A 12,758-nucleotide genomic window follows, 5' to 3' on the forward strand; every position below is an offset into this window, starting at 1 on the left:
TGATGATCCGTGACAATCATCATCATTCTCAACTATGAACGCGTGCCTGACAACCACCTCCGTTCTACCTTAGATTAAGTAGTTATCTCTTGGGTTCTTTAATCGGAATCTTCGTGGCATAAGCTAGGATTGATGGCGGCATTCAAGAGAATCCGGAAGGTCTAAACCTTGTTTGTGGTATTCTGAGTAGGATTCAATGATTGAATGACTGTGACGTGCTTCAATCTCCTGAAGGCGGGGCGTTAGTGACAGACGCAAAAGAATCACTGGATTTTATTCCGGCCTGATTGAGAACCGACAGATGGAATGCCGTGCCGTGACAGGGCATTAGGAATCGTTCCAATGAGAGGATGGGAGGTAGCCATTGACAACGGTGAAACCCTACATACAGCTTGCCATGGAAGGAGACTTGCGTGACTGAAGAAGAAGACAGTAGGAAAGCAGAGATTCAGAAGATGGAGCATCTCCAAACCTCAACCTATTCTCCATTACTGCAAAACAAGTAACCATTTCATGTTCTTTTGCTTTTCACAATCAATCCTGATAATTTCTGATATCCTGACTAAGATTTACAAGATAACCATAGCTTGCTTCAAGCCGACAATCTCTGTGGGATCGACCCTTGCTCACGCAAGGTATTACTTGGACGACCCAGTACACTTGCTGGTTAGTTGTGCGGGCTTGCAAAAGTGTGATTGCAATTTCGTGCACCACCACCCCTCTCCGCCGTCGCTGCTTCTCTGAATCCCGTTGCACAAACCCTCATTTCCTCTCCCTCATGACCATTTCCTTTCTTTATCCCCCGATTATTTTGTAAGTTGGAATTAGTACTCTTGCAAATCTTTTGCCGCCACGATGAAGCTCCGCAATATGACAGTTGTGACGACAACAATGAGCGTGCAGCGAGGCAGTGACATTGAATGGATTTCTGCCACTTGACGTGCAGCTACATCTACGGTTACCTGTGTTCAACGGAGTAGTAGACCTTGTGCGGTAGGGCATGCTGTGAACCAGTTGGTTCCAGCAACCATGATGAATTTCTTATTATTATTTGATATGGATAGGCTTCTAACAAGTGGAGGATACTTGTGGCTTAACAGATTGATTCTTCAAGAAAAAGGTGGACCTTGAAAAGATTTATATACCGTTGATTAAAAAAATTGGTTACAAGAAAGTCAAGTGTGCCACTGAAAATAAGTCTAATGATAGCGATATCAAGAATGGTGAAGTTTTTCTCATCCTATTGTTCTATAAGTCTACATCAAAAGAATAAGTTGCTATTATTCCATAAGTTTACATCAAGACGATAAGGTGAAGTTTTTTCACTTTTTGATTTTTTGTTTTGATTTAATTTTAAGATTTTTTAATAATACTATTGAAAATAACAATAGTGATAAAAATGGAAAGTTTTGAAAACAACCATTTGTACCCATAAATTTTACGAATGCTGACAAAAGTACCCATTAAAGAAGGAAACTAACATTGTATCTATCAAAGATGGATTTTGTACGACAAAAATAGTCAAATCCTAAATTTATGTTGATTTTTTAATAAAATTCCAAAATTACCCCCACTATTATCTTCAACTCCTCCTCTCTTCTTTCCCAAATCTCAAACACTTCCATTGCCTAAAAACCTAATCTCAATACCTAAAAACCCCAAAATATCATTTTCCTAACGCTAATCTCAATACCCCTTTCAACAAATTTCAACCCTCTCTTTATTCAGCAATTTAACCTTTCTTCTTTTTCTTCTTCTGTGGCTTCAATGAACTTGTTGGGTTTCTCTCTCTCCCCTCAAGAACAACACACTATTACTACTACTCATCATCATCAAACTCGTTTTGGGCTATTCAATCTCACTGCACAAGATGATGTAATTGTTGCTGATGATGGAAACTGCTTCAATCTCACTCCTTCCACTCATGCTGCTACTACTCTCAAACTCCCTCCTTTTCCCATCTATCAAGAACCCTTCAACAATCATCATCACCTTTCTACTCATCAAGGTTTAATAATTTCTTTTCTCTTTTAATTTCTCTATTATTATTACAAATTACTCTTTTTTTTTAATTTTCCTCTATCATCATAGATTGGAAGGAGAATAACTACATCAACCAAAACCTGCTATTGGAAATTTCATGCAACAACAATAACAATATCGACAACAACCACCACCACCATCACCAACAACCCAAGCTCGAGAACTTCTTCGGTGGATACTCCTTCGCCGATCATCATCATGATTACGGTGCCAACTCATCGGGAGACTAGCTCTTCCAAAACTGCTCTCAACCGGAAGTTACAGCAGGAGGAGGAGAATGCTCTGCCGGCGGCAGTGGTGGAAGCACAAACTCAATACACCATCAACACGTGTTGATGAAGGAGGTGGTAAAATTGATGAAAAGAATAAAGAGAGGTTGAAATTTGTTGAAAGGGGTATTGAGATTAGGGTTAGGAAAATGATAATTTGGGGTTTTTAGGTATTGAGATTAAGGTTTTTAGGCAATGGAGATATTTGAGATTTGGAAAAAAAGAGAGGAGGGGTTGAAGATAATAATGGGGGTAATTCAGGAATTTTATTAAAAAAGTTAACATAAATTTAGGATTTGGCTACTTTTATCGTACGGAATCCATCTTTGATGGATACAACGTTAGTTTCCTTCTTTAATGGGTACTTTTGTCAGCATTCGTAAAGTTCATGGGTATAAATGGTTGTTTTTCCAAATGAAAAAATGTTCCAAAATGAAGATGAAGAAAAAAAAAGGTATTTACGAAATTATTTTGATAAAGTTAAGGCTTTATTAGTTTTGTCTAACAATATAAACTTTTATAGTTATTAAATTTATTTAGATTTTTCGGGATTAATTTTATCTATACTTAAATATTTCATGATCAAAAATGATTGTTTACTCATTCTAATAAATTTAATTATAAGTCAGAAATATCGCTTTTTATTGGTTATGCTCAAAATCTTAAATGATACAAGTGTCTCACAAAATCTGAAAAGATCATGTTTCGTTTGATGAATCTTCTTTTCCATATAAATCTTTATTTTCTAATAACTCTCCTTCACATGTCTCAAATCAATTTCCTCATACTAATTTACCTATACCTCTTTAAGCTATGAACACTCATGATAATTGTTCTTATTCTTCTACTAACAATGCTACTGCAACAAATTCTAGCTCTAATGAGGCATCAGATTCTGTAAGCAAAACGCAGGATAACACTCATACTACTATACTAGTATGCCTACTCCTATCACTACTATTTTACTACACACACAATCTAATACCGTCTTCAACTACATCTGATTCGGATCAGTCTCAATCTATCATCAGTACCTCTTTTGTACATACTCATGATGTATCAAATTTTGGTCAGTTTACTAGTTCTTTTTCTCCATCTATTCCTACTAGTGGGAAAGAAATAAATCTTCCAAGTAATTCTTCTATTTCTTCTCAAAGAACACTCACTCAGTGACTACAAGGTCAAAATCTGGTATTTCAAAATCCAAGGCCTTCTCCACACTTGTTTCTAACCATCAAACTGACCCTGAATTTTTTTCAAACCATACCCTCATCTGTCCAGAAAGCCATACAAGTTCCTCACTGGAAATCAGTCATGCTTGCTGAATTAGAGGCTTTACATAATACTAACACATGGACTCTTGTTATTCCATCCCCGAATAGCACTATTATAGGTTCAAAATGGGTGTTTTCGACAAAAAGAAGTCCTACTGATGCTGTTTTAACATACAAAGCTAGATAGTGGCTTTAGGAAATAATCAAATTGAAGGAGTTGATTTTATTTAAGTCTTTAGTCATGTTATCAAACCAGGGACAATTCGGGTCCTTTTAATTATAGCTATATCCTCTAATTGGCTTATCTTGCAATATGATCTTAACAATGCATTTTTAAATGCAGAAGGATGTTTATATGAAGCAACCACTGGATTTTGGTTCAGCAAATTCAGAACAGGTTTGCAAGCTAAATAAAGCTATATATGGTCTTAAAGTGGTCCCAAGAGCCTGGTATATATCACACTCTCTGCCAGTTTGGATTTCATTATGCAAAAACCAGATCCTTCATTGTTCATTCAGCACAGATCTACTTTTTCTATCTATGTCATGGTTTATGTCGATGATGTTTTAGTTACAGGGAATAATAAGGATGCTATTACTTCATTCATGACTAAACTAAATGCTGCTTTTTACTCTAAAAACTCTTGGCACTTTTAATTATTTCCTTGTGATTGAGGCAACAAAGTTAGCTTCTGGAGATACCATCTTTCACAGAGTAAATACATAAAAGAGCTCCTTCTAGAGCTGAAATGTTGGATGCAAAGCCTGTTCTAATTCCTATGATATAACTAGTGAGAAATTATCTCACCATGGATTAGAGGCTTATGCAGATCCAACACATTATAGGTTTGTTGTGAGTACTTCTCAGTATTGCACTCCAACAAGACCAGAAATTGCTTTTGCAGTAAATAAAATCAGTCAATATACACAAAAGCCTCTTCTTACTCTTTTTTTTTTTTTTTGTCATACAACACACTCACACACACACTAACCTAGCAACTACACTAGGATTTGAACTTGGTGTGGCTTCATTTGAGGCAAACATCTTTGCCACTACATCATGCCTCAGCCACTCTTCTTACTCATCGAAAATCAGTCAAACGGATTCTTCGTTAGTTGGTTGATACCTCTGAACAGGCCAACAACTCATTTCTGAATCTTCTCTTTTTCAGAATCTATTATCAGTCAATTATGACTTTCCTTTACTGACTGGCCGTTATACTCAACTACTATATAGCTTGTATCCCATCCTTGTAAACCTCAACGCAAGATAATATACACAAATATTCAGTTCTTTCTTTCTGTTACAATCTCTCTCTCAATTCATATCAGAATCTATTCAGAAACCCATAAAATTTTTATTCTATATTAGAATTGAGGTGTGTAAACCCATAAATTATCATAATAAATAAATAAAAAGCTTTGGATGCGGCGTATTGAACAATTCATAAAGGCTATTATGAGGAATGGATCCGGAAGTTACACCAAGGGAGGTGGATACCAAGGTGCTGTATCATTGATTATATCTCGTACTTTTCGTAGTCAAACATAAATAAACCATCAATTTGATATGCTTCTTCAAGTCATGCTTCTGCTTTTCAAAATGTATCCCTCTAATAATCGTAACCAATCCGCCGTAAAGCAATGGCAGAACAAAATGTATTTCACCTGTTACAAATGATCTGTGGCATAAAACTACTCACTGGAAATGAAAGGATGATACACTTCAAAACATAACTAGATAGAAAGAAACATATAACCAGAAGATTAATCACCAGGAAAATTAAATCCTGAGTTGAGGTAAAGGGGGGATAAGAAAGAAAAAAGAAAACATATCATATAGGATTATAAATGGGAGTTAGCAAATATTAGTAAATATAAGGCAGTGTAATTTGCTTTCATACGCATCAAATAGCCACCAGCCGAGCCCAGCCATGGGAAAGCAACACAGTAATTAGTGTGCAAAATTCAGGATCTGCAAGCTATGCCTATGTGCTGCCTTGTATGAGATTGAAAAGCTGAATATATCTTCTACTTCTAGCTATCAAGTAAAAGGATAGAAGTTTGAAAACAGCAAACTGCCAAGGAAAATATATGCAGCAGAGTATGCCCAAATCACATATCCCCATCTACGGTATTTGGTAGGATGTGCCATTATGTACGAAGAAAACCAATAAACAGGTGGGCTTGATGACAGGAACCGGGTCGCGACCTGTCATTATATGTCCAGTTCCAGAAAATTTCACGTTAGTAACAATTACAACACTTGACCTCAGCCATATTCCCAAGAAGCAAAAAGATTTGACAAAAGTAAAAGTGATAAGACAGAAATATGGAGGAATGACAAAGAGAGATATTTCTATAGATTTCTTGCATCCAAATACTATGAAGTTCTCTTTTTTGGCCACAATCGTTCCTCCATTTTCACCTACTTTCCTTGCTACCATCATACTTGCATGGCTGGATATTTTAGTTACACTATGTGGCTGTTTCTTGATATTTTTCTGTTGCAATTATTATCATTTGTTTCGGTCTCTGCTCTCCGCTATTTTGGGGGTTGAACATTGGCTTTTTGTAATTATTGGCGGAAAAAATCAATTCGTATATTTAACAATAGTCAGGCTCAGGTCTCCACAAATCACAATGATTAACAAAGCCTCATGTATGACGCTGGTCAGTTTGTCGTATTCAGGTCTCTCAACATGATAAACAGCAGCAGAGTTCAACAACACAGTTGGCACTAACCTGTACATGCATGACAAAGAAAACTGTGGCTGCCATGAATGCCAAGTGCAATACAAATGGGAGTACACATGCAGAAAAGTATCCTGGCCTAGTTGCTGGCTCAACCATGTTAACTTCACCAACAGCTCCTTCGGTCACCTTCTTTCTTTTAGTAAGATTGGAATTTTCTGTTATGAGAGTATGGATGGTGTCATAGATGAAATGACAGTAAAATTTGATCTATGATTATACATCCAAATTTGCAATATTTTTATGCACTTATGTATATAATGTATAGAAAAATGGATTGAGGAATTAAGAAAAGATTATTAACACAAATGGTTGCACCAAATATGCAAAGGAATTAGAAAAATAGCAGCACTAAATAGAAACAGTGAAATTGGATTTAAATGTGAAACCCATTCAGTGAATTACTTAGCACCATTCCTCACATAGCAATGTACTGCCAAGTATGCAACATTTGCAATGTTATCTATACGAATATACCTTTTGCCTTAACAGAAGATTTATCCACATTGCCAGCTTTTTTGGACCTGAAATCATCCGACAAAAACACAACTCCAGAGCTCTTCTCTTCAATAGAAGTTCGAAAACCCAGTGAGAAGAAGTTCTCAGGCCTTGATTTAGCATAATAGACAACAGAGCAAAGTGCCACAGACAGTATTGGTGATGCAAGAAGAAAGTTAGGCAACTGCTTCAACTGAAAATATTTCAAGAAACCTACACCCCTGGAAAATAAAACTTAAGAACTTCAATGGAACATCTACTATTTAAAAATCCTTATGGACTACAGAGATAAAATATTATATCAGGCTGCAAAGACACTCTAGAGAATAATAATTCAGCCAATAGCATAACTTTGGTAATTTAAATTAGCAAAATCTTTTAACTTAACGAGTGAACTTACCAATAATGACTTTGTATGTAATTATAAAGCAATGGTACCCTCGCCTTGCACCAAGGCCTTAATTCATCAGGAAGCCGTCCTTTACACATATTGTAATACCCATAAGCTTGGAAAGCTACAAATGGAGCAAAAACGAACACACTACGTAAAGCTCCAGCAATAACAGTCCCCAATGCCAACTGTCACCATGACAAAAAGAATCAATCAAGAATTCCAGTTAAGAATAAAAGGTAACTACACTGGACAAATTTTTTTCTTACAGTAGACACTGGAACCAATCCTAGAATATTAACTACCTGAGTTATGACTTATGACTAGGTACTAAGTCTACAAGTATTTCTGTAAGACATGTTGAAGGCCCGTACTAAGTAAAACTGAAATTGATTTCTCATCCAGTATATTTACTGTCTAGACGTGAGAGAGGAGAGGGGGGGAACAAAACAACAAAACAAAACAAACTGTGAAGAACTCTCAATTATTTTCTTCCCTTTTAAGCACAGATCCACCCATTTCCCCTCATTTGTCTTGAATATCAGAATTATCTGCAAATCCTTATTAATTAAGTTAACCACATATCATCAATTAATATATCTTAATTGCCAAGTAACTATATATCATCAACTAATAGCTAGAAGCCTTGTTCATTGATTTATCTTCATTTTCTCTTTCACCATAAAATATCACACTTTTGCAACTCTACAAGCACCTCAGACAGCAACCCGTCAGCAAAAAGAAAAAGACTTGGCCAATATCTGTACATTACATAATTAAGTTAAAAATGGACACAATCTTTTGGAACGAATGACCAAAGGGAAATATAAGTTTCCAAAACCCTCTCCCAAAGGAAAAGCAACAACATAGCCACTGATATGATAGATTTTCAAACAGAGAAGAAGCGGAAGGAACTCACAGCAGTGCGCTTTTGCTGAAACATAGCATTATAAGCCCGATGCATGGTCTGAAAACAGAGATAACCAGCATTAAGCACCCCATTAGACCTTGCACAGCCAGAGAGAGCGAAAAAGAGAGAGGCTAAATTATTCCCACCCCTTACGAAATAGTACAACCCTGCGAAAGAAAGGAGGGCATACAGACTCTCTGAGTATCTGCAATTACAAACCAAAACCAAAAAATAAATTCTGCTTAACTAGGATCAAGGCCTAGAAAGAATCAATCAGTACTAAACATAAACACAGAGTAAGAGTGAGAGTTGTGGGCATTACATTGATGAATAAAAAATTGAGGCTGGGTTAAAGCAGAACAAAATCGTAGCCCGAAATGCAATTTCAGGGTCCTTCAAGATAATCATGGAAAGCCTGCAACAATTATAACCACAACAACAGTAAGCATCATCCCTTTTCCCACACAACAAAACATTGGCTGTGCTTGTATAATCCATTAGAGTCAATTATCTTGCACACTACTTGAAAATTCATCTAATATCTTAAATATGATTATGCGTGCTAATAAACTCTATGGAAAAACAAAAGAAAAAAAAAAGAAAAATTTGGTNCACAGTTTCAGAAGTAACCTCAAACGTTGATCATGAGCTAAACTGAAATCCGAAAGGTTCAAAACTCGTTGAACTCATAAATCAGTTGATATTAACCTTGAATTCACACTAATCAGCATATGATTTCTACAATCACAAGCTTCGCATACAACTAACCTGTACAAGTAAAGAGCTGCGAATACAAAAGCGACGTTGCAGATTAGGTAACCGGAGAAAGCAAGAACTGCTCTGTGTCCAACAAAGGGGGCAAAAATTGGAGAGAGAAAGCGAGAGAGGAAGGAAATGGAGATCGGGAGAAGCGGCAAGAACGCGTAGGTCTGCTCGTACTCGTAACCGCCGCACTGGGCGATGCGGACGAAGTAGACGGAGTCCCAAACGACGCCATTTTCGAGTGCGAAAGCGAGTTTGGGGAGTAATAGGGTTTGGGATTGGGGAAGAGTGTGAGTGTGCGTGTGGTTGGCGGTGAGGCAGGGAAGGTTTAACGGTGCGGAGCTGTCGTAAGGGGATGCTAGAATGCGCCATGCGATGGTTAGTGACAAGACCAGGAGTCTGGAGTATAGTGCTGATTTGAGTATGAATTGTTCGTGTTGGTGAGGAGGAGGATTAAGCACCATTTTTGAAAGGGGATGGACGATCTTCGTTAAACACCTGCAATATCGGAGAAGAAGAAGGTGCTGGTGCTGAGATGGGGTATTTTGTCTTTTCACTCTATGTAAAAGTAAAATGAGTGAAAATAACGATCAAAAGAGAAAGTCCGAGTATTTTTATTTTTTACCAACTTTATCATTTATATATATTATTGTATTATTTATAAAATTTTTATTATTTTTATTTATATAAATTTTATTTTTTATTATTTATTATTTTTATTTTTTTAACTATTTGTTTGACATTATACACTTTTATAATCGTGATTTTTATGTATTATGTTTGTTATTATCTTTTTATAATATGATTTATTAATTCTATTAGGTAAAGTAAATTAAATATACTCTCTAGACCTGCTCACACTCTTGCTAACTTAGGCATCGGAGTGTCTTTGCAGGTACCACCCCCCATTCACGCGCGAGCACAAGTCGGACGGAGTCTCCCGAGTTGCGGACCTTTCCGGAGTTCTCCTCCATCATACACTTGGGCCGCCAAACGCCATCCGTCGTATTAATCTCCGGTTACCCACCGTAACAATATATATATATCTAAAATATATAATTTTTATTTTTATTTAAAAAAATATTTTGTCTATTTTTATATGTTATTTTTATTTTAGTAAGTAAATTATTAATTTATTATAAAATTAACTAATAAAATATATTTAAATATCTAAATTAAAATAATAGAATAATATAAAAAAATTTAAGTTGATGTCTATTTTAGTAATTTTTTATCTAAAAGTGATTTTGAATGCTATAAATCAAACAACATTTATTTTACTATAATCCATTTTGATACAAAAATTACCAAACATAAATCACTTTAACACAAACTTACTTTTTATCAAAATCAAGTTTATAAAATCAATTTTATGCAAATTTCCGTTTACAAACTGTAATCTAAACACTCACTAAGTATTAACAAAGGTTCTAAAAACTAGACAGTTTATCACACTGTTTTAGTTATTTATTTATCGATATAATTAATTTAATCGTAGTTCAACTAAAATAATTATTTGATAATAGAATAATAAATAAAATATAAATAAATACATTAAAATATAATTATAATTTAATATAATTTTAAAATATTATCTAAATTCAAGTGATTAGATAAATCAATGCTAAAAATTCAATAATAAAAACAGACAAACAAACATAAAAAGATTAAAAAGTTCCTCCAAAGCTAAAATGAAGTTAAACAAATCGCTGAAACAGAAGATCAACTTTGTATATGTAATGCTGTAGATATAAAATTCACATTGGAATAACAAAGTTTTTAATTAAGATTAACAAAGTCAACACAAAAATTAATTTGCCTCAGTAAAGATTAACAAAATTTTCAATCTAATTTTAACAAGATCAACACAATGTTTTCACTTTTTAACACAAAATTTAACAAAGATTAACAAGTTTCAGCAAGAATTAATAAGGATTACCGATGCTTTCATTTTTTAGCGTAAAATTTAACAATAGAAAAATAAGCAAAAATGAATAGTGAGTCAGTAATAGAATTATTAATTTATCATCAAACAGTAACAGAGTTATCATTTATCAATTTATCATCAAGCAGTAAACAAAGCTAATAAATCAAGAACAAGTAATGAGCACTAAGCATTCAAGCCATTACCTTTGGCAAGGGCAGTGAGCAGAAATTTGAGAGAAAGTGGTTGAACGCGATGGACAGCAGCAAGCTGGCGACGAACCTGACGATGGACAACAGGTGATGAGCTGTAAAACAGGACAGTAGGGAAATCACAAAACACAAAACAACAACACAGTAGAGCAGCCAAAGCTAATCAACGACGACAAGCAGACAAAGACGACGGCTAGCACGATGGCGAGCAGATGAGATAACAGATGCTCGAGGAAGAAGCTGCATGCCTGGGATTGGTGAGTCTGAGAGAGAACAGGGGTTGCGGCGGACAGGTCGAAGACAGAAGCACTTGGTGCGATGGACAGTGGCAGTGGCTCACTCCTTGTGACGGTGGTGGAGGCTAGGATTGAGGGCAGCTCTACTTTCAGTGATTTGTTGCTTTCTAAAGGAAGGGGCTAGGCTAGGGATTAGAGTCTGGAGAAAGGACTGGGCACAAGGAAGGCACGCTCGAAAACTAATGTAATACACGAAATATCACACAGTTTGAACACTTTATTAAAACTTGAGGAAACAAAATAGGGTACAACTTTTAAGATAGGTCTTTGCAAAAACAATGTGGTTGACAGGCTAACACTCTTGTTTGCTTAATTAATCAAGTACTAGGCGCTATCCAACTCGTTCATAACTCCCCAAGAACACTCTTACTTCATAACCTCCTGATTCTCTCTTGTTGAACACATGATATATCCGTGGTAATAACTGGTTTCAGGTCAAGCTTTAAGGTTTTAATTTTTCCAGCTTCAACATAGCTCACCTCCACAATTCTCAACTATACTTTATCAACAACTTATTCGAAAGTTCTCAACCTCATCAGTCACTTCACAAACCTTACTACTGATCATAAGTCCAACATCAACAAACTCTTTTGCAAGAATCAAATTGTTACAACATCCTATGAAGTTGCACACTTACGAGTTTCACCTTCCGCTTCCACTAAACGTATCCTAAAAAACTAACGTATCGATTGCTATGTCTAACGGTCGCACATGACACCAAAACAAATCTTGAGTCATTCAAAAGGATACATGATGAGCGGATATTTTATACGCTTTTTGGGGGTAATTTCATGTAGATTTTAGCATGTTTCAAGTAGTTTTTAGTAAAATAATATTAGTTTTTAGGCAAAAATCATATTTCTGGACTTTACTATGAGTTTGTGTGTTTTTCTGTGATTTCAGGTATTTTCTGGCTGAAATTGAGGGAGCTGAGCAAAAATCTGACTTAGGCTGAAAAAGGACTGCTGATGCTGTTGGATCCTGACCTCCCTGCACTCGAAATGGATTTTCTGGAGCTACAGGAGTCCAATTGGCGCGCTCTCAACGGCGTTGGAAAGTAGACATCCAGGGCTTTCCAGCAATATATAATAGTCCATACTTTGCGCAAGGATAGACGACGTAACTTGGCGTTAAACGCCAAGTTCATGCTGCTGTCTGGAGTTAAACGCCAGAAAAACGTCATTATCCGGAGTTGAACGCCCAAAACACGTCATAACCTGAAGTTTGACGCCAAGAAAGGCCTCCACACGTGAAAAGCTTTAGTCTCAGCCCCAGCACACACCAAGTGGGCCCCAGAAGTGGATTTCTGCACCAATTATCTTAGTCTATTCATTTTCTGTAAACCTAGGTTACTAGTTTACTATTTAAACAACTTTTAACAGACATTTTCTTGTACCTCATGACATTTTCAGATCTGAATTACAT

At 35.9% G+C, this 12,758-nt stretch overlaps 2 protein-coding genes across 3 annotated transcripts; one reads left to right on the forward strand and one right to left on the reverse strand.

The window, feature by feature from the left end:
* Nucleotides 1–1,768: 1,768 nt before the first annotated feature.
* Nucleotides 1,769–2,412, forward strand: LOC110280697 (uncharacterized). Its single transcript, XM_021141791.2, has 2 exons — nt 1,769–2,008; nt 2,092–2,412. Exons 1-2 carry the CDS (start codon nt 1,889–1,891, stop codon nt 2,377–2,379), a joined length of 408 nt encoding a protein of 135 aa, XP_020997450.2. The 5' UTR covers nt 1,769–1,888; the 3' UTR covers nt 2,380–2,412.
* Nucleotides 2,413–5,175: 2,763 nt separating this feature from the next.
* On the reverse strand, nt 5,176–11,450 carry LOC107484108 (uncharacterized). Of its 2 annotated transcripts, none has more exons than XM_016104726.3 (9): nt 11,286–11,450; nt 11,032–11,132; nt 8,908–9,399; nt 8,462–8,554; nt 8,149–8,344; nt 7,239–7,417; nt 6,818–7,059; nt 6,332–6,498; nt 5,176–5,798 (listed from the first exon to the last, which is right to left on the reverse strand). In XM_016104726.3, exons 3-9 carry the CDS (start codon nt 9,363–9,365, stop codon nt 5,631–5,633), a joined length of 1,503 nt encoding a protein of 500 aa, XP_015960212.1. In that variant the 5' UTR covers nt 9,366–9,399; nt 11,032–11,132; nt 11,286–11,450; the 3' UTR covers nt 5,176–5,630. The 2 variants fall into 2 exon arrangements, with proteins under 2 accessions (XP_015960212.1, XP_052117001.1); XM_052261041.1 differs by having other exon boundaries at nt 11,032–11,107; nt 11,286–11,373.
* Nucleotides 11,451–12,758: the final 1,308 nt, after the last annotated feature.

This window comes from Arachis duranensis, chromosome 4 (assembly GCF_000817695.3).
Source record: "Arachis duranensis cultivar V14167 chromosome 4, aradu.V14167.gnm2.J7QH, whole genome shotgun sequence".
In the NCBI taxonomy this organism is placed as follows: Eukaryota; Viridiplantae; Streptophyta; class Magnoliopsida; order Fabales; family Fabaceae; genus Arachis; species Arachis duranensis.